This window comes from Artemia franciscana, chromosome 12 (assembly GCF_032884065.1).
Source record: "Artemia franciscana chromosome 12, ASM3288406v1, whole genome shotgun sequence".
In the NCBI taxonomy this organism is placed as follows: domain Eukaryota; kingdom Metazoa; phylum Arthropoda; class Branchiopoda; order Anostraca; family Artemiidae; genus Artemia; species Artemia franciscana.
The window spans coordinates 27,712,612-27,733,430 of NC_088874.1; the positions used below are offsets into that span (position 1 = coordinate 27,712,612).

The 20,819-nt window shown below is 35.0% G+C and overlaps 1 protein-coding gene across 1 annotated transcript in view; it reads left to right on the forward strand.

Annotated features, from left to right (window-relative positions):
- Nucleotides 1–16,221, forward strand: part of LOC136033946 (transcription factor Sp3-like) — a 47,087-nt gene extending 30,866 nt beyond the window's left edge. The window contains exons 8-12 of the mRNA XM_065714968.1: nt 1,101–1,283; nt 2,232–2,409; nt 7,824–7,995; nt 9,734–9,871; nt 14,698–16,221. Of these exons, the coding sequence (XP_065571040.1) occupies nt 1,101–1,283; nt 2,232–2,409; nt 7,824–7,995; nt 9,734–9,871; nt 14,698–14,904 (878 nt within the window). The 3' untranslated portion in view covers nt 14,905–16,221. The remainder of the gene's footprint in view (nt 1–1,100; nt 1,284–2,231; nt 2,410–7,823; nt 7,996–9,733; nt 9,872–14,697) is intronic.
- The last annotated feature ends 4,598 nt before the right edge of the window (nt 16,222–20,819 follow it).

Genomic DNA, 20,819 nt, shown 5'->3' on the forward strand with positions numbered 1-20,819 from the left:
ATGACCATAGAAATAAACTGGTTTAAATACCTGAGTGTAGCTTTGCTCGGCGAAAACAACTGACAAGTCAATTAATCAAACGGCTTAAAAACTTTTTTTGTTTTTATCAGTTTGATTGTATGCTACCCAATCTGTCATTCATTTATAAATTTTCGAGCATACCTAAGGATCTTAAAATTTACCTGGCTTATGCAGCTCAAAAATACAAAAATTTAGCAGCTCAAAAATCAAAATTTACAGAAGTCTGTTAAGGGGATTTTATACATTAAAAATCATTTTGAGTCTCAGTGTCGGCTGATAGTCTCAAAGACAAAGGGTCATTAGCAAATTTTCCCATCGTCATAGGGAACCCCAAAGAAGATCTGATAAAAATTTATAGGGGATCTTAAATGTGTCAACAGTTGGAAAAGCTAACGAGGGGCTTGTTCAAAATAAAGGAAACGTATTATCTCTCACTAAATGTTAAGCAAAGTGCTGTCTATTCATTGTGCATGCAGCGTAGATAATATGCATCCTGTGTTGACAAGGCTTTCAATCAAGGCAGTTTGCACAACAAGGAACTACCAAAGTTGTCAATTTATTCAAATGATACTTCTTTTGAGCTGTTTATAATGTTGTCCAAGTAGTTGTGCTATTTTTGATTGTTTTTGGCTATTTTTAGGGACCGCCCGTTCCTGAACTTTAAAACAACTAATTCTGCTCCGTTCAATCTAAAATACAAAATTCAGACTTTCTAATGATGCAAGTTTATTTAACCTGAATATCTCTATTTCCGGCATAAAAAGGGAGGAGGTAAATTGTTTTTCTAAGATTTCCGGGAAAGTAGGTGTCGGCTTTTTGCTTTATGTCGTTTATTTGGGTCTTTTATCCAAACTCTATAAGTTGTGGCAAGACCAGCCAGTCAATTCTAAATAGTTTTATATAGGCTAATTTAATTCTAAATAGGCTAAACAAACTAAAAAGTTTATAACAGATGAGATGGCGGGATTCTTTAAGTTGTTAAGTCCCCTTTGATCGTATCAGTGTAACTCCTATTTTTCTTGTCGTTACTGTGAATATGAGTTTTTTGTATACGTTTTTCAGACTAATTTTCTCCTTAGGTCAAATCAATGGTATGACATTGATTCCAGCGGGTCAACTTCGGCAGACCCAAATACCCAATATAGCGCAAAACTACCCAGTCCAACATATCCCTGGTATTGGAAATGTTCAAATTATCCCGGCCGCAGCTCTTCAACAAGTTGGGGTTCAGCAAATGATGCCTATTGGTGCACAAGTGTTTGGTAAAGTTGTTTTCTTGTGTCATTTTCTATTACGTATCAAGTAATACACAACAAATAAATAAATAGAAAAAATCAAAAAATTGCATGCTGACTAATGGTCTGCATAGCGGAAGTACCGATATCCTGATTCTCGTCTTCAGCTGGGAGTGTAGTGTGTGGTTGGGGACAAATCATCCATTGCTTCCCATGTTTTCCCCTAGATTTCTCCAGGTACAAATTGGGTTTCTCCAATATAGAAAGAATTTGTATAGAACACTATCGAATTGATTATCCATCTACATGCGTAACTTAGTCCAATACGATTTTTTACTCCACAAATACAACTTTATTCAAAAGAAAAAAATTCCCAGTATTTTGATTTGGAAAAGTCTTACGAAAAAGCCAACTTGAAGACCCCCCCCCCCTCCCTGACTGGGATTTATATAGTCCACCTAATGCTGGCTTTTTCTTTTTTTCGACCTTTGGTTTATTTATATACAAAAAAAATAGGTTTCTTATAAATAGTTCTTTAGAGTTTAAATACTTACCAATTACAGACATTTGCATCTTCTTAATTTAAAAAATGTAATTTTTTATTAATTTTTGTACATGGGTTATTTAGACACTTGTTTCATTACGAGTCTTCTGGTCAATTCTCATCCTTTCAGTTCTTCTGTTGATTCTAGACTTACCTTTACTTCATTCTTTCAGGAAGTATATATGACGAGTTTTTTTAAGTTTATGCCCCCCCCCCCCCCGAACATAAATCCTGGATACGTCCTTGGTGGCTTCCTTAATTATATTGGATACTAATTAATGCTTTATTATGACATTATTACAGTTATTATGACTAGTTTTACTTTATTAATAAATTAATATCAAATAATTTGCACCAATTTTTGATTAGTTGATTAATCTTATTTCAATGTAAAATCGTTTTTATTTTAATTTTTAATTTCATTATTGCAGCTGGTAACATTCAAGAGCAGCCTTCACAAAATACGGCAACAATAACAACGCCAGACGGCACCACGGTTGTTATGCTAGCATCTGGATTCAATGGCAATCGAGAACAGGAAACTGGGGGGAAAACACGACTCCGACGCGTGGCTTGTACCTGCCCTAATTGTAAAGATGGGGATAATAGGTTCGCTTTAAATTCATTCGTTTTCCTTTTTCTGGGGCTCAGGACCTTCCATTCGGTGCAATATATATATCTACTAGCTGTTGGGGTGGCGCTTCGCGCCCCCCCCCCAAGCCCCCCGCGCGCGTAAGTCGTTACGCGCCATATTAGTTACGCGCCATTGTAGTTGTGTCCCTATGTCCCACCTGTGAATATAGATATATATATATATATATATATATATATATATATATATATATATATATATATATATATATATATATATATATATATATATATATTATGTTTTTAACTACGTAAAACTTGCGAATATACAACATTCTTTGCTGTCCCATTGTCTGTGCATATAAATAGATTTTCAGGTTTACCGACTCTTGAACATGCAACATATAATGGTCCATGGGAAAACAATCCGTATTCAGATCTATACCTCATGATTCTAATGATTGCCCTTGAGCTTTGTTGATGGTGATTGCTAATCGACCATTCCCTGAGTCGCCATCGTCATTTATATATCCCCCTGTGCACCCCGGCGTCCCCTTTGTAGTTATGTCCCTGTGTCCCGGTCGTCATTTATATTCCCTGTGTCCCGGTCGTCATTTGTGTCCCGGTGTTCCAGTCTGTGATTTCTCTTTGAGTGTCCCGGGTGTCATTTATATTCCTTGTGTCCCGGTCGTTATTTATATCCCCCTGTGCCCCCCGGCGTCCCCATTGTAGTTGTGTCCCTGTGTTCCGGTCGTTATTTATATTCCCTGTGTCCCGGTCGTCATTTGTATCCCGGTGTCCCGGTCTGTATATACATTCGTTTTTTAGTTTTGTTTTTCTCCTTTATTTTTTTCCTTTTTTCTTTTTTTTCTTTTTTAGTTTATTTAGATTTTTAGATTTTTTAGTTTTTTTATTAGTTTTTAGTTTTTTTGTAGTTTTTACCATTTTTTTAGTTTTTTTAGTTTTTTTTTTTACTTATGTCCTGGTCGTCATTTATACTCCCTGTGTCCCGGTCGTCATTTGTGTCTCGGTGCTTTGTTGATTGCTAATTTATATTATATTTATATTTATATTTTTTATATTTATTAATATTTTTTTAGTTTTCTTTTTCTCTTATTTTTCAGTTTTTTCCTTTTTTTTAGTTTTTTTCTTTTTTAGTTTTTAGTTTTTTTTAGTTTTTTACCTTTTTTTAGTTTTTTTTTAGTTTTTTAGCTTTTTTAGTTTTTTTATTAGTTTTTATTTTTTTTGTAGTTTTTGCCTTTTTTTATTTTTTTCAGTTTTTTTTTAGTTATTAGATTTTTACCTTTTTTTAGTTTTTTTTAGTTTTTTAGCTTTTTTAGTTTTTTTTTCTTTTTAGTTTTTTTTGTAGTTTTTACCTTTTTTAGTTTTTTTCTTCTTTTGTATTAGTGTGAAATAATTCAGACGTCATATGCGGACAAACACGATGTCACCTGATCGACAGACAGACAGACAACTTATTTTTATATATATCTATATATATAAAAATAAGTTGTCTGTGTGTGGATCTGTGTGTGGATCAGGTGACGTCATGTTTGTCCGCATATGACGTCTGAATTATTTCACACTAATACAAAAGAAGAAAAAAACTAAAAAAGGTAAAAACTACAAAAAAAACAGAAAAGAAAAAAAAAACTAAAAAAGCTAAAAAACTAAAAAAAACTAAAAAAAGGTAAAAATCTAATAACTAAAAAAAAACTGAAAAAAATAAAAAAAGGCAAAAACTACAAAAAAAATAAAAACTAATAAAAAAACTAAAAAAGCTAAAAAACTAAAAAAAGGTAAAAAACTAAAAAAAACTAAAAACTAAAAAAGAAAAAAACTAAAAAAAAGGAAAAAACTGAAAAATAAAAGAGAAAAAGAAAACTAAAAAAATATGAATAAATATATATAAAAATAAGTTGTTTGTGGGTTATGTCTGTCTGTCTGTCTGTCGAGTGACGTCGTGTTTGTCCGCATATGACGTCTGAATTATTTCACACTAATACAAAAGAAGAAAAAAAACTAAAAAAGGTAAAAACTACAAAAAAACTAAAAAGAAAAAAACAAAAAAAGCTAAAAAACTAAAAAAAAACTAAAAAAAGGTAAAAAACTAAAAACTAAAAAAAACTGAAAAAACTAAAAAAAGGCAAAAACTAAAAAAAAAACTAAAAACTAATAAAAAACTAAAAAAGCTAAAAAACTAAAAAAACTAAAAAAAGGTAAAAAAACAAAAAAAAACTAAAAACTAAAAAAGAAAAAACTAAAAAAAGGAAAAAACTGAAAAATAAGAGAAAAAGAAAACTAAAAAAATATTAATAAATATAAAAAATATAAATATAAATATAATATAAATTAGCAATCAACAAAGCACCGAGACACAAATGACGACCGGGACACAGGGAGTATAAATGACGACCAGGACATAAGTAAAAAAAAAAAACTAAAAAAACTAAAAAAATGGTAAAAACTACAAAAAAACTAAAAACTAATAAAAAAACTAAAAAATCTAAAAATCTAAATAAACTAAAAAAGAAAAAAAGAAAAAAGGAAAAAAATAAAGGAGAAAAACAAAACTAAAAAACGAATGTATATACAGACCGGGACACCGGGATACAAATGACGACCGGGACACAGGGAATATAAATGACGACCGGGACACAGGGACACAACTACAATGGGGACGTCGGGGGGCACAGGGGGATATAAATGACGACCGGGACACAAGGAATATAAATGACGCCCGGGACACTCAAAGAGAAATCACAGACTGGAACACCGGGACACAAATGACGACCGGGACACAGGGAATATAAATGACGACCGGGACACAGGGACATAACTACAAAGGGGACGCCGGGGTGCACAGGGGGATATATAAATGACGATGGCGACTCAGGGAATGGTCGATTAGCAATCACCATCAACAAAGCTCAAGGGCAATCATTAGAATCATGAGGTATAGATCTGAATACGGATTGTTTTCCCATGGACCATTATATGTTGCATGTTCAAGAGTCGGTAAACCTGAAAATCTATTTATATGCACAGACAATGGGACAGCAAAGAATGTTGTATATTCGCAAGTTTTACGTAGTTAAAAACATATATATATATATATATATATATATATATATATATATATATATATATATATATATATATATATATATATATATATATATAAATATATATATATATCTATATTCACAGGTGGGACATAGGGACACAACTACAATGGCGCGTAACGACTTACGCGCGCGGGGGGGCTTGGGGGGGGGCGCGAAGCGCCCCCACCAACTAGGTGTTGGGGTGGCGCGAAGCGCCACCCCAACAGCTAGTATATATATATATATATGTATCGGATTAACGACGCTTCTTGACTACTAAGGTCTCTGCGTCGGCCCTGCAGTGCATTCCTGCAGCATGATTCGATCTCTGGGTCCCGTATTACCAAGCTAAGGTCAAACCCACTGCGCCACCACAGGACTATATATATATGTGTGTGTGTGTGTGTCTATGTATGTATGTAAATTATAAAAGACAGAAATACTTGTAAAGAAGGCAGGACAAAGATCAGTAATAAAACATAAACAAATTTAAAAAAATAGACCAAAAAAAAATTTAAATAACATATAAATATATAATTATGCAAAAAAGATAAAATATACCGAATACCTAAAAATCTAAAATACAAAATTCATATATAATAATTTTGTTTGATTGCACGTAAAAGAGCTGTTTTTTTTTTTTTTTTTTTTTGTATTTCTTGAGGAAGCGTATGATTTACATAAAATTTATTTGGTGGCTCAGCGTTTAAATAGAGACAAATTTCATTTGTCAAAGATTCGACAAATTAAATTTGATATTTGACAAAAAACAAAACTTAATTAATTTACTAAAATAATTTATAGATAAATTAATTTATTAATAGAGATGGAGGACCATCAATCAGGTCAAAGCAAATTTTGATTTAGCAAAGATTTGACAAATCAGCACAAACTTTGACATTTTTCCTAATTTAGAGTTAGATAAATAGTGGATGCCTGTCTGCTCTCCAACATCTGATGAACTATCATGTACATCTTTCCCATCTTGTCTTATTTAAAGCAACGTGTACCATCGTTTTTCATGCCTTAAGTAAATCTAGTTATAATTCCTATAAACTTGAATTTGTGGTTTATCCAAGGCCGCATCCAGGAGGGGGGTTTAAGGGGTTTGACCCTCTACCCCTTGAAATGTTTCTCTGACTCGTAAAAACGTAACAAAAATGGATCTAAACAAATTTTTATGCGTTTTTGAGGGTTTTTTTGTGTACCCCCCCCCCCAAAAAAAATCCTTGTGTGAAACACCTCCCGAAAAAAAATCCTGGATGCGGCCCTGGGTTTACCCCATTTTGGTTTTTGAGGGAAGATTTGAAGGTCCTCGCTTATTTGATTTTTTTTTAAAACCTTCTACATTGTTATTGACGTGCCTTAAACAAAAATTTACTATAGAAAATATTTGTGCTGGAATAGATATTAAGTGTTTGGTCAAATATTGGTCAATAAATATTTAGTGTATCTAATTTAATAGTACATTTAGTAAATATTAGTAACTATTTTTTGCGTTCGGTCACCTCCACAGGTACACCTCCTGCGTACAGAATTCGGATGTGCTGCAAGGCACCGCCTTCGAACCTTTTCAGTGTTTGTTGCCACCGCTTTTGATGAAGTTATATAATCAATTTAGTTGATGTTTATTAGATTATGAAAATATGTTGTCTCTTATATGGACGGACCTTTTACACGACTGGTAAATATCTAATTGCCAGAACAAACAGAACATCATCAAGTTATTAGTTTTCTACGACTCCCATTATTAAAAGATCCAGCTGGTAAATTTCTAATTACCAGAACAAGCACAAAATCATCAAGTTATTAAAGTGCCGCAGCTCCCATTATTAAAGAAAGAAGACAAAAAACTTTGTTGGCACAGCCGTTATTTTAATCAAATTTTATACATTTTAGAGCCGCAATTTGTCAAAACTTGAATTTTGCTATTGGCACCCAAACATGAGACGGAGCCCTTAGGCCCAGCACCCCTCCTAGAATATCGTAGTTTCACACTTGGTCCATATTTTAGTAAATATTTTGTCTCTCTTATTCCCCCCCCCCTATCCTTATGAAAATAAACTCCGGTGTACTTGTCTGGCTTCATTGTCTGTCTTCTGGAACAGCGAACAGAATATCTGCATTTATTCGTGTCACAGTTCATTCATGTCTTTGGTCATCCTTGTGGTCCAAGCGAAACGCAAGTTATCCCAAAATTGAAGGAGAAACACGTATAAGAAAATATTTAAATATAATTGATCTCATATTGTTGTTCTGTCATAATAATGTTTAAATATTCTTAAATTTTAACCGAATTTCTCAGGCTTACGTCTTTTTTTGCAGGTCTCCGTTAACAAAGAGGAAAATTCACATATGCCACATTCCTGGGTGCAGAAAGCAGTATGGGAAAACCTCACATTTGAGAGCTCATCTGCGGTGGCACAATGGTGATCGCCCTTTTGTTTGCTCCTGGTATTTCTGTGGAAAAAGGTTTACCCGCTCAGATGAACTTCAGGTCAGAATTCTACCTAGATTTTTTTAAATATCTTTTTTGCTGGTATTTTCATTGTGATATTAGTCTAGATTAATAAATTATCACTGAGAAGCCATAAGGCTGTAGGAAGGGTTTATAAAATAAGGATCGCTGCAGGCTGTGTATTATGAAAACTAGAGGGTCGGTGATACGTATACTATGTCGTGAAACTGTTATATTTTCCGTCGATGGTTTTCTCATTTATATTTTGTTTTCCTTATAGGATGTTTTCTCGACTTTTAGTTTAGTAGTTTTCAGTCTAAATATTGTTATTTTTACTTGTTTTGGCTGAGAGCCAAGAAAGTGGCCAGATTTACATTTGAATGAATCTATTGGTTTGATTGTATGAGTTGGCCCTTTCCTGAGCTTTGAACGTTAAACATATCAATTGAAAATCTTTGAACTTGGTGAATTTAGATAGCGGAAAGGGTTCCTGATTGAGACCGATCTTAAAACATGGCTTCTAATTGTTGGTTGCTTTGGTAAAAGCTGCCACAATAACCCATTTTCATGGTTTTGCCCTTTTTTTCATTTAGTTCCAGGCAACGGTCTCCTGGCCCTAGCAAATTGTATCCCTGCTGTAGAACATCATTCGCACCAAAAACGACTCTGTCATAGTCTTTTTCTGCTTTCTTGATAAGTGTATAATTTGATTGGTTAAGTTATAATTGATTGATTAGTTGAATTATCTTATTGATTAGCATATAATTTGACGATTGAAAATTTTTGTTTAAAAAAAAGGTTCTAATCCCCCTTTTTGCAATCAGAGGGAGAAGAAGGGGAGATAGCGACTTTCTGAGTTGAAATAGGTTCGTCCTGGTTTGTTGTAAGGCATTGATAGCGGGGGAAAATTGTATAATAGTGCACAAACATTCATCTAGCTAGAGCTAGTCATGAAATAGAGAAAAAATCCTCAGTTTTAATAAATATTTTTGGTGCGAATTGTTGTAAAAATACGTCAGATACCCCTTTTGCAATCAGAGGGAGAAGAAGGGGAGATAGCGACTTTCTGAGTTGAAATAGGTTCGTCCTGGTTTGTTGTAAGGCATTGATAGCGGGGGAAAATTGTATAATAGTGCACAAACATTCATCTAGCTAGAGCTAGTCATGAAATAGAAAAAAAATCCTCAGTTTTAATAAATATTTTTGGTGCGAATTGTTGTAAAAATACGTCAGGTACTCGCTAAACTGTGCTTGGAATTTGACTATCCTGGATCCTTTCTTGAGACCCTCTTGAGTTTTTTCTTTTTTTTTTAATATTCTAATTCTTTTTTTAAATAATAAACTTCGTGAACTAATCTTTTCTATCCCAACATTGTCTTTTTTGTTCTTCGCTTTATTTTAGTTTTGAATCGTTGTCATTTGTATTTATATCTTCAATTGATAATCCCTACCTAAACTACAAATCAATCACCCCCTAGACCCCCCCCCCCTCATCCTCCTAGATTAAATAGATTTTTTGATCTTTCCTTTAAAAATATCATAAAAATCGTAGAAACAACAAAAACTGTCCCCTCCCCCTTTGATTTTGAAAAATTAAATTTTACCTCCCCAAATATATTCTGAGAGTTGACATCTCTGCTTCGAATATTGCAGTATTCGAATAAACCTGAAGTATTAAAGGTAGTGCTGAAGCACCTGAAGTGCTAAATCGCTCCCTCCAGGAATAACCATCGAATCTGGAAATTTTATTTTATTTTATTCAATTTTTCTTTTTTAGCGACATAAGAGGACTCACACCGGAGAAAAGAAATTCATTTGCACCGAGTGTGAAAAACGATTTATGCGGAGTGATCACCTTTCCAAGCATATGAAAATACACCAGAAAAACAGAGAATTTGAAAAAACAGATGTCAAGGTATTTCCTCTTCCTCTCATGTTTATAGTGACATTACTGAAATCCCTATCAGTTCAAAAAATACACAATCATACCCAACTTGGAATATCCGCATAAATAATTGGTTAGTGTCCGTGACTCAACTGTGAAATAAGCATACAACATTATACAATGGATAAGTGAAGCCTACATTTCTCATCGCACACGTAAAACCCGTAAATGGTACGGTAAAACACCGAAATCTGATGAATGTTGACATTCATTGGTGAAAGTCCGAAATAAAGATATTTAATAAATAGTTCGGACATACACCAAGTAACTATTTGTTTGTTGACACTCATCATGCACAAATGGTGAATTTTAAGCATTTATGAGATATATTTCTGGGATTTTATCCTAATTTCTAACCCATTTCTGAGATTTATAAACTAACCGAACCTGTCACCATCAAACCTTACATAAGACTGTAAGACTGACAAAGCGGACTGGTCAACAAAGACATAGTCGCTTGGTGCATGTCCGAAATTTTTGTTAAATATCCTTATTTTTGAAAAATTCAGTTCATAAATGACTATCCATTTTCCTTTTTAAACTTTTTATGGCACTTGGTATTAACCAAGTAACATATAGCAATCTCAAATTCTGTCGGACTGTCTGTCGGTCCCGGTTTTGCTACTTTAGGCACTTCCAGGTAAGCTAGGACGATGAAATTTGGCAGGCGTATCAGGGACCGGACCAGATTAAATTAGAAATAGTCGTTTTCCCAATTTGACCATCTGGGAGGTGGGGGGTGGGGGCCGGTTAATTTGGAAAAAATAGAAAAAATGAAGTATTTTTAACTTACGAACGGTTGATCAGTTCTTAATGAAATTTGATGCTTGGAAGGATATCGTGTCTCAGAGCTATTATTTTAAATCCCGGCTGGATCTGGTGACATTGAGGGGGGGGGGATTTGGGAGGGGGGAACGTAAAATCTTGGGAAACACTTAGAGTGAAGGGTTCGGGATGAAACTTGGTGGAAAAATAAGCACAAGTCCTAGATATATGATTGACCTAACCGGAACGGATCCGATCTCTTTGGGGTAGTTTGGGGGGGGGGGGGGGGGTAATTCTGAAAAATTAGAAAAAATGAGGTATTTTTAAATTACGAAAGGGTGATCGGATCTCAATGAAATTTGATATTTAGAAAAATATCGTGTCTCAAAGCTCTTGTTTTCAATTCCGACCCGATCTGGTGACATTGGGGAGAGTTTTGGGGGGTGGAACGTAAAATCATGGAAAACGCTTAGATTGGAGGGATCGGGATGAAACTTGGTGGGGAAAATAAACAGAAGTCTTAGATGCGTGATTTACATAATTGGAACGGATCCGCTCTATTGGGGGGGGGGGGTTAATTCTGAAAATTAGAAAAAATGACGTATTTTTAACTTACGAAGAAGTGATCGGATCTTTATGAAACTTCATATTTAGAAGGACTTCGTAACTCAGATCTCTTATTTTAAATCTCAACTGGATCCAGCGTCATTGGGAAGGGGGCAAAGGAGGGGGCTGGAAATCTTAGAAAATATTTAAAAAGGAGAGATCAGGATGAAACTGGATGGAAAGAATAAAAACCCGTCTAAGATACGTGACTGATATAACCGGACTGGATCTGCTCTCTTTGGTGGAGTTGGGGCGGGGGGGGGGTAATTCGGAAAAATGAGGTATTTGTAACTTACGAATGGGTCATCAGATCTTAATGAAATTTGATATTTAGAAGGATGTTGTGCTTTAAAGCTCTAATTTTCAATTCCAGCCAGATCCTGTGACATTGGGGGAAGTTGGAGGGGAAAACCAGAATTTTTGGAAAACGTGAAAATTGAGGTATTTTTATCTTACGAATTGGTGATCGGATCTTAATGAAACTTGATATATATAGAAGGATCTTATGTCTCAGATGCTTCATTTTCGGCTCGAATTGGATCCGGGGACATAGGGGTTGGAGGAGTGAAACAAAAATCTTTGAAAACGCTTAGAGTGGAAAGATCGAGATGAAACTCGATTGGGAAGTTGATAGAAACTTGATGGGAAGAATAAGCGCAAGTTCTAGATACGTGACTGACATAATTGGAACAGATCCCTTCTCTTTGGAGGAGCTGGTGGGCGTTAATTTGGAACAATTAGAAAAATTGAGGTATTTTTAACTTAAGAACGGGTGACCAGATCTCAATGAAATTTGATATTTAGAAGGAATTCATGTCTCAGAGCTCTTATTTCAAATCCCGATCGGATCTTTTGACATTGGGGGGAGTTGGAGGGAGACATTTTGGAAAACGCTTGGAGTGGAGGAATCGGGATGAAGTTTGGTGGATAGAATAAGCAAATGTCCTTGATAGGTGATTGATGTAACCGTACTGGATTTGCTCTCTTTGGGGGAGTTGAGGGGAGGGGTTCAGTGATTTGGCGAATTTGGTGCTTCTGGACGTGCTAGGACGATGAAAATTGGTAGGCGTGTCAGGGATCTGCGCAAATTTACTTGATAAAGTCGTTTTCCCAAATTTGACCATCTGGATGGCTAAAGGGAGAGGAAAAATTAGAAAAATGAGGTATTTATAACTTACGAGTGGGTGATCAGATCTCAATGAATTTTGATATTTAGAAGGACATCGTGACTCAGAGCTCTTATTTTAAAACCTGACCGGCATTAAGCTTCTGATTTTCCTTCTAAATCAGTCTATTGATTCTTGGAATTTTTTAGAGCTCATACCATATGAGCTCTTAGCTCTTCTTGCCCCGTCACAAGTGCCATATGAGCTCTTAGCTCTTGTTCTCTTTCCCTTTTCTTCGATTTTTGTAAACTTTATTTATTGTTGGAATTAAGTATGATAAGTTTTATTTAGAAGGAAAGAATACAATCGGGTATATGCATGGCAAGGGTCGTTGAAGTGTGGCGTATCGTCAAACCTTGGGTTCTTTTTTTTAGTTTGACGTATAATTTCCACTGTTTTTCACATGGTTCGAATTTTTTTGTTTTTTATTATTTAACCTTGATATAATTATGCCCTTATGTGTCATTATGCCCTTTTTTATGTATCGTCTTGTCATAAATTCGAAAGATTTATCTAAATATTAGTTATGTTTAGATAAACTTTTCCTAGTCTTTTGCAAAGTCCTTTCACTTTACTATAAACTCTGAATTACAATATTACAATAACTTATAGAGGGGAGGGGGTGAGAGGGTGTAAAACCTGAAATAGGTTCCGAGTGCCGAAAAATCTACCTAGACTTCTGGTTAAGGTTCTTTAGAATATAACCTGAATATTTCTATAAGTATTGAAATTCTTTGTGTATGTATTTTTATTATAATGATTACTATGTAGTTGTGTCTGTATGTAATTAGTTATTTATGTTATTTATGTGTATATTTGTTGTTATTTTGTTGTTATAGCACACCGACTCAAGCATAGCTTTTGGTGAGTAACAGTTTGGTTTCGTTTGTGGTTTTTCGAAACAAATTAAAGCTCATAAAACAAAAGAAAAAATATATCCAGAAAAACTTATACAAATATCTTCAATATTTATTTCTGGCATTGCTGGGCCTTTTTTCTTAGGGTGTGCATAAAGCACAAGAAAAAACTATGATTTTCATAGATAATGATAGATGGTGCTAGTTGTTTTTGAGGAAACAAACTTCTCTCTTTTGCTCTCATCTCCTAGCCTTCCCTACTTGTTCGTTTTGAGAGATTTTGTCAAGGCAGATTCTATTTTTATTAGGACCATGTCTTAAATCTGAGAAAAATACGCTGTGGCTACACTACACTTTAGGACCATTGACTCTGGGACTTACCTAATGCCAGATCCATGCGTAATACAATTTATAGTTAAACTCGAAATTGAGCTATGGCCATCAAGTTCAATTTACTTTAACTTTTTTTGTATGTATCTAAGGCCAGCCAATTTACAATTAATCCTTATCTATATACCGGGTTTGAACTCCCCCTTCCCCAAAATTTTTTCCGACTCATGAAAAGTAACAGAAACCCATATAAACAAAATTTTGATGTGTTTTATAAGGGTTTTCTGCTCCACTTCTCCGAACAAAGATCCTGGATACGCCCTTGTCCTTAGTACTTCAAAAAGCCGCATGATGGAGGGGTGTCTATGGTGTACATTAAGTACACCTAATTGAAATTGATGATATTGCAAAATCCCTTATTCATTAAAAAAAGAGGGAGAGGGTGAGTGCTCTAAACTGTCGCATTAGAAGGAAATATCTCGCAGTTAATATAAATGAAGTATCTTCTTTGATATTCATTTTCGAAATTTTAATTACACGATTCTTCAATAATTTTTTTTCTGCATTTGCTATCAATTACATGATATTAAATTTGAAATACCAAAGTTTTTCAGCTGAAAGTAGAGAGTCTAGTTAAAACTTACAAAGAGCATGAACTAGCTCATGTAAGATTTCAAATCTTAATTGAATAGAAATTGCTATAACTAAAGCTTAAAACCTAAACTAGATAGGACGTTTAACGGAGAATAGAGTCAAACTTGAGCGTACAAAAATTTTCACAAATAACTGCTGTAAATATGCATAGAATATGTTTAATTTACTTTTGGTGGCTATGGCACGAATTATTTTTATTTCAAATTTTTTTCCTATTCTAAAGAGTTTTAAGAGTTAAAACTCTTTGAAGTTTAAAGTCTTTCATAAAGATACTTGAACAAGGGTGTAAATTTTTACTTGTACTATATCCAGCGTGCGTAGCTGTATTGGCCTCAGGCGGCTTGGTGCTGCGGTGAGTTGTTAGTAGTAGTAGTAGTACTTTATCCATTTTTTTAAACAAATATATTTTCTATTTCAGGGTTTATCTTTAAGTGGTGCCTCTAACGATAATGAAAATAGTGAAGTAATGCAACCGGATGAAACAATGGAAGACGGTGAATATGATTTGACAGTGGAAACAGGAGTGAACGATGAAAGTGACGAAGATCAGCCTTTGACAATTTTTCATTCGGAAACAGATAATACTAGTTACATAGTTGAAACCAAAGAAGAAAATATTGTTTAGCCGAATAAAATAGGGAGAATTCAGGGTTCCCACAGTCAAGACCGTATCCAGGGGGTCGGTTGAACCACACTTCCCCTCCAAAAAGTTTTTCTGACTCGTAAAAACGAAACAAAATGAATATAAACAGAATTTTGATGCGTTTAAAGTTCTTTTTGTATCCCCCCTAAAAATCCGTTGTAACCCCTCCCCCGTAAAAACAATCCTGGATATGGCCTTGCCCACAATGGGAGTGTGAGTGGCACAACTACACTCTAGTGGTTGTGGGAGGATAAGCTTTATGTGAAAAAAAACTTTTAAGTTGTCGCTTAATCGTAATTTTCTTGATCCTATTTTTAGTTTGTTTTTGGCAATATATTTTGTTCTCTTTTTGCTATTTCATAACGTCTTTACTTACTTCCTCTTCCCCTACACTGTTTGGCTATTGAAGCTAGGGGTATGTGTTTAATTTGTCCAGATTCTAATAGCGTTAAATTTCTTTCAGTTTTGTATCTCAAATATTCACTCTTTGAATTTGAAAGCCATACTCTTTTTTTACTTGAAATGGGAGAAATTGGGTTGGGAAAGCACTAGCTAGCCGTGTTGAGAAATCATTTAAAATTAATTTTTAGGGAGTTAAAAATAAAAAAAATGAATTGAAAATTTAATTTTTGTCGATAAACCTCCTCCTCTTGGTTACGAGTGACTAAATACATATAAATAAGTCGTAATTTTCGTAATCAGAGCCCCTTTTGCTGGGTGACAATTAAACGTATTGGTGCCCTGAGAGGCTGAGCTTGTGGTTAGATTTATTCCCTTGACCTTCTCTACCTACGCCACTTGGAGTTGTTGATTACCGTGGGGGGCACCAAAAATCATACTTTTAGGGTTTGTAATTTTCAAGGACAGACCTCTCTTCTCATTGGTCAGTTTTAGTTACGATTGGCCAAATGCAGATAAATAAATAAAAACTTTATTATTTTTATATGTCTACAGTAGATCAAACACAGGCAGGTGTGTGAGGTGTTGGCTTAGGGCCTGGTTATTCCCTACCTCTGAAATTTCACGATTTATTATTTTTCGAAGTCTCCCCCCCCCCATTGACGTATTCCTCCATAGATGTATTCTTCATGTACTAATAAAAATTGTGATATTGACGAGTTATTTAGACCACTAATGGCTCTGTCTCCCGTTAATTTTGTGGAGTGCTCTTAGTGAAAATTGATAATCTTGGTTCGAATTTAATCGGAGTTAATTATATGTAAATATATTGTTTGATTTTACAATGTAATGATTGATTGTTGTATTATTATGTAAATTAAATGTGACACTAATAAATTCTTACTTGGAGATCATTAGGTTTTTCAAACTGTTCCTGGTAACGCAAGTAAGGATCAACTTGGCTCAATAGTAACCGAAACTCTAAAATACGGGATTTTGATACCCATAGATAGATCAAAAGAATTAGCTTATTATGATTAAAAGTCAAGGAATCTTCATGAAAATTACACCGTCAGATTCATCCGCTAAAATATGGTATTTTTTATTTTTTTGGCAGAAGAAACATCATGGATGCATGTTTACTTGTTTGTTGCTTTTTCCCCATAGGGGTGATCTTATCAAATCAATGGTCCTAGGATATCGAGAGAGAGAGCTTATTCGCATGGAAATCGAAAGTTCTAGTGCTCTTTTTAAGTGACCAAAAAGATTTGAGGGCAACTAACCCCTCTCTCACGTCTCTTTTTTTCTCAAAATTGTCCGACCAATTGAGATAGCTCTTTTGTTCAGCATAGTTGAAAGGTACAATAACAATGCCTTTGGGGATAATATGACCTCCCACAGCCCTTGGGGAAAGGTCTATTAGTTATGACATCTACCCATTGTTTACATATAATGTTTGTAATTGCAAAGTGTCCAGGCTTTTGGGGGGGGGGATTTGCTTCCGGGTGGATTTTCCAAGGGAAATTATCCAGAATTCCTATTTGAAATTCTTTTTATTTGTGTTACTTTCTCTTTGACCCTTTTTTTATATATATATTGTGTGTTGTACAGAAGTTTAAATAAAAATCTTGAATCTTTGCCGATTCAATTCTACATGTGGAAATGTTAATGGTAATTGTCCGGTGGAAATTTTCACCAGGTTGGGATTGTATAGAGGATCTATTTGCGGGGGGGGGGTCCACAGGAGATATGCTCTGTGGGGGAGTTTTCTGCAGGAGAAACTTTCCACTGGGGGGGGGGATTCTGAAAAACATTTCCACGAAGGAGGGATCTCCGGCAGGATCTGAAAACAGTCAGAAATAAAGGTATTTTTCAAATAAAAGTGTGCCAAGAAGAACTGTTCAACTTATTTTTTATTTTTTTTTTTTTTAATGTATAAGTCAGGGTTATTGGCAAAGGAAAACAAAATGGGCTGATCTAGAAGAATCCGGGAAAGACTCAAAGGGCCAATGGAAAGTAATCTAAGTAACTTGTCCGTGGACGACTACTTGTCTTATTAAGAGTACGTTCGGGCTGTGAATTACGGTTGGTGGCAATAACTGACTTGACCACAGTCAAGCAAACCTTAGTTCTGACAAGGTTTGAACTTTGAAAGTTTGGTTCTTTGTAAGTAGGCAATTTTTAAGGGCACATTTTCAGAGGAACTTAAATGGCTTTCTTTTCACAATGGTTCCCTGAAATTTGTCAAAATTCATACATGAGATCCTCAACAGTCTTAACAGGGGTTACGGAGGAGGATGGCCTCCACCCAAAAATCCTGAATTTTCCAAATTTCTTATTCAAATTACCAAATAAAATTTATTCGTCTTGGCATAACGCCCCCCTGCCGAAACCCTGACTTATATATTAAATAAATAAAAGTCCTGCGAAAATATGTGCACTGGCTCTACTCAGTGACGAAACTTACGGAAAGTTAATTAGAGTTCGATGATAAAACTGTGAGAGTAGCTGAAAGTTCGGAGGCTAGAATGATTGGTGATAGGCAGGCTACGGTCTCGTAAACCCAAGATCCAAACACCCTAAATTTGTAGTTTCATTGGAAAATATTTTTTTTTGTATTTTCGCTTAAAAATTTAAAAAGAAACTACAAAACTGCCACCCTCAGATTTTGAAAAATACATTTGCCCACGCCCCCTCTTTATATTTTTGTGAATTGACGCCACTGTTCATAAGTCCTATCTTGAGCTATAATTAGGATATCGATCAATATCTGAAAGTTTATTCGGTTTCCAGCTAATCCCCCAACACGGACAAATCCCCCTCCCCTTTGTAAATTTTCCCCCATATGCAAAATTGAGCAGGAAAAAGAGTGTGACCAATGTGATGAAGAAAGGAATTGACCTTAGAGTATACTACCCACATTCCAAAATGCAGACAGACTATGGTATACAATATCTTCAAGTACTTATTTTTACATTTCGTTTTCTTTGGTTTTAACATTCAAGTTTTTGGAGGTTGAGTTGGTAACTTTAAAACAGGTTGTCCTACGATGAAAGTGCACAGAGTTAACGGACTGGGACTAAAAAGTACTATTCCTAGTGCTTCCCGTGGACTAAAAATAAAAAGTGGAATAAAAAGTGCTTCCCGTGGACTTTGCCTGGTACCGACGTCTATTGTACAAGATACAAGTTCACACCTTGCGATAGAGAATACGTCCACTAGGTGTACATTCGAAGGTATTCCTCTCTGAAGTACCTTCAATTGGCCCATTTTTACATTTAACTTAAATAACATAGAGTCCAACTTCATGTCAGAACGAAGCCCACTCAAAATGGACAGAACTTCTTATTCCAAGTAACCAAGGAATAGTTTAAAAAAAAGAACGTTTTCACTAGGCGTAACCAGAGGATTTTTTCGTCTGAAGTACCTTCAAGGTGCTCACATTTTAAATTTAATTTCAATAACATTGGAGTCAAACTTTCAAAACCAAGAAAATTGAAAACGGAAAGAACCATATATTCTGTCTTTATTTTGGAATATAGACGAAAGATTCTAATTTCTCTTCTTTTCATCATTATTTTCGTTTGTTTTACTTTCTCTTTGGCAGCTCAATTTTACATATAAAGGAAATATTCTACAGGGGCTTAGAACCGTTTCCTCCACCAGCAGTCGATAACCTGCACCTCTTTCGCCACAGAATCATATTTGACCACTGTAACTTCCTATATTACTTTTAAAATGTTCATTGCGCCCAACATCTTTACTGATAAAACTCCATAGGTAAGTGAAGCTGTCCACTTGTCTGATCTTCTCGTAACGCAAGATCATCTCTTCCCCTTCATTTATTCCCAGTCTTAGCAACTTAGTCATCTTAACATTAGTTTCTAAGCCTTTTGTTTTACCTTGAACTCTCAAAACGACATCCTCTCATCCCAACCGGGGACGACCTACTCTTTGTTTGGCCCTGGACGGTTGGCCGAAAAGGATAATCTGCCATCCGCAGAACGTGCCCTATCCATTTAAACTTTTCTCCCATTATAGCTCTAGAGAGCAGGATGGAAACACACGTTTCGCACAGCATACTTTTTGAGATCCAAGTCAGAAATGAAGCAATTGGTAGACAATCTCTTAGGAAAACATCTAGCAAATCTTCCTCTGTTCCTCAAAACACCCATGCTTTAGAACCACACTTCACCACTTTCATCCCTGCAATTTACAATATTCTAATTTTGGTTTGCAGACTTCTCTTCCTATTCTTCCAAACTATTTTCAACTGTGACAAAACACCCTGGGCCTTGGCTAATCTACTTTTAACTCCTCACTGTCCACGATCGATTTTCTCGTTACCCAACATCACGTTTTCGTGTTCACCTATTCCTAGCCTTAACGACTTAGTCTTCTTAACATTAATTTTCAAACCTATTCTCGAACCCTGAACTCCCAAAACATCTAGAAGTTCATTTATTTTTATAACACCTTCATGTAAGTCGCTTAAATCCTCAGCATAATCTAAGTCTGGGAGAGTTTTAGTTCCGCATTTGATTCCGCGCTCTCTCTTAGCTTTTGCTGTGATCCTTCGGGGCAAGCACACCGAGACGACCACCACATCCGTATAAATGAAGATAGAACGCAACCCTGATCAACTCTTGATTGAAGGCAAAACCAGCTGCTAACCTCATTTCCTACCTTAACTGCAGCAATATTATTCTGGTACATAGCACTAATCATTTCAATGTATTTATCTGGTATACCATACAAGGATAGGACCTTCGCTAAAGCTCTTCTATGAGTTGAACCGTGCGCTTGCTCACAATGTATAAAACTGCGAACTAAAGGGTTCTGACGACTAGCACTTATCAATTTGTACCGTAATATTTTTAAATATGTTGGTTAAATTGTTGAAGTCTATGAATAGGATTTTTGTAAAAGGGGAAGTACTTAGGGATTTTTAGGAAAACAGTAGGATATATAGCTAATGCCTTTATAATTGCCACAGTTACTCTTATCATCTTTCTTGTAGAGAGAGGTTTAATTAGAGTTTTCCTAAAATCACTTGGTACTTCCCCTTTTTCAAAAGTCCTACTGATTACCTTAAATTACCTTAAATTGCAGCTTGGAGAATCTTGAGTAACTCAAGAATCTTGAGTAACTAATAATCTTGAGTAACTTATACTTTTTCCTTTACAGATGTGCGAGGTCAGGATCTTTACCATCATTAAACTTGTGTTTGAGAAATGCTTACAAACCTCAATTTCTCTTCAGTAAATCTACTAAATTTGAGTTACACCCTTTGATTTATTTTTCTGTACTGATGTAGAATGTCATGATTTTTCGCAATCAATAATAATAAAAAAAAAGTTCCCTAACAAAAAACATAAATATTATTACTATTATATTCAAAAAAATGTTAATAACGTATTATACAAAATACACTCTGGGGAATACATACTGAGTTTACTACATGTCAGAGGTAGATAGTACAAAAAAGGATTTTTCTA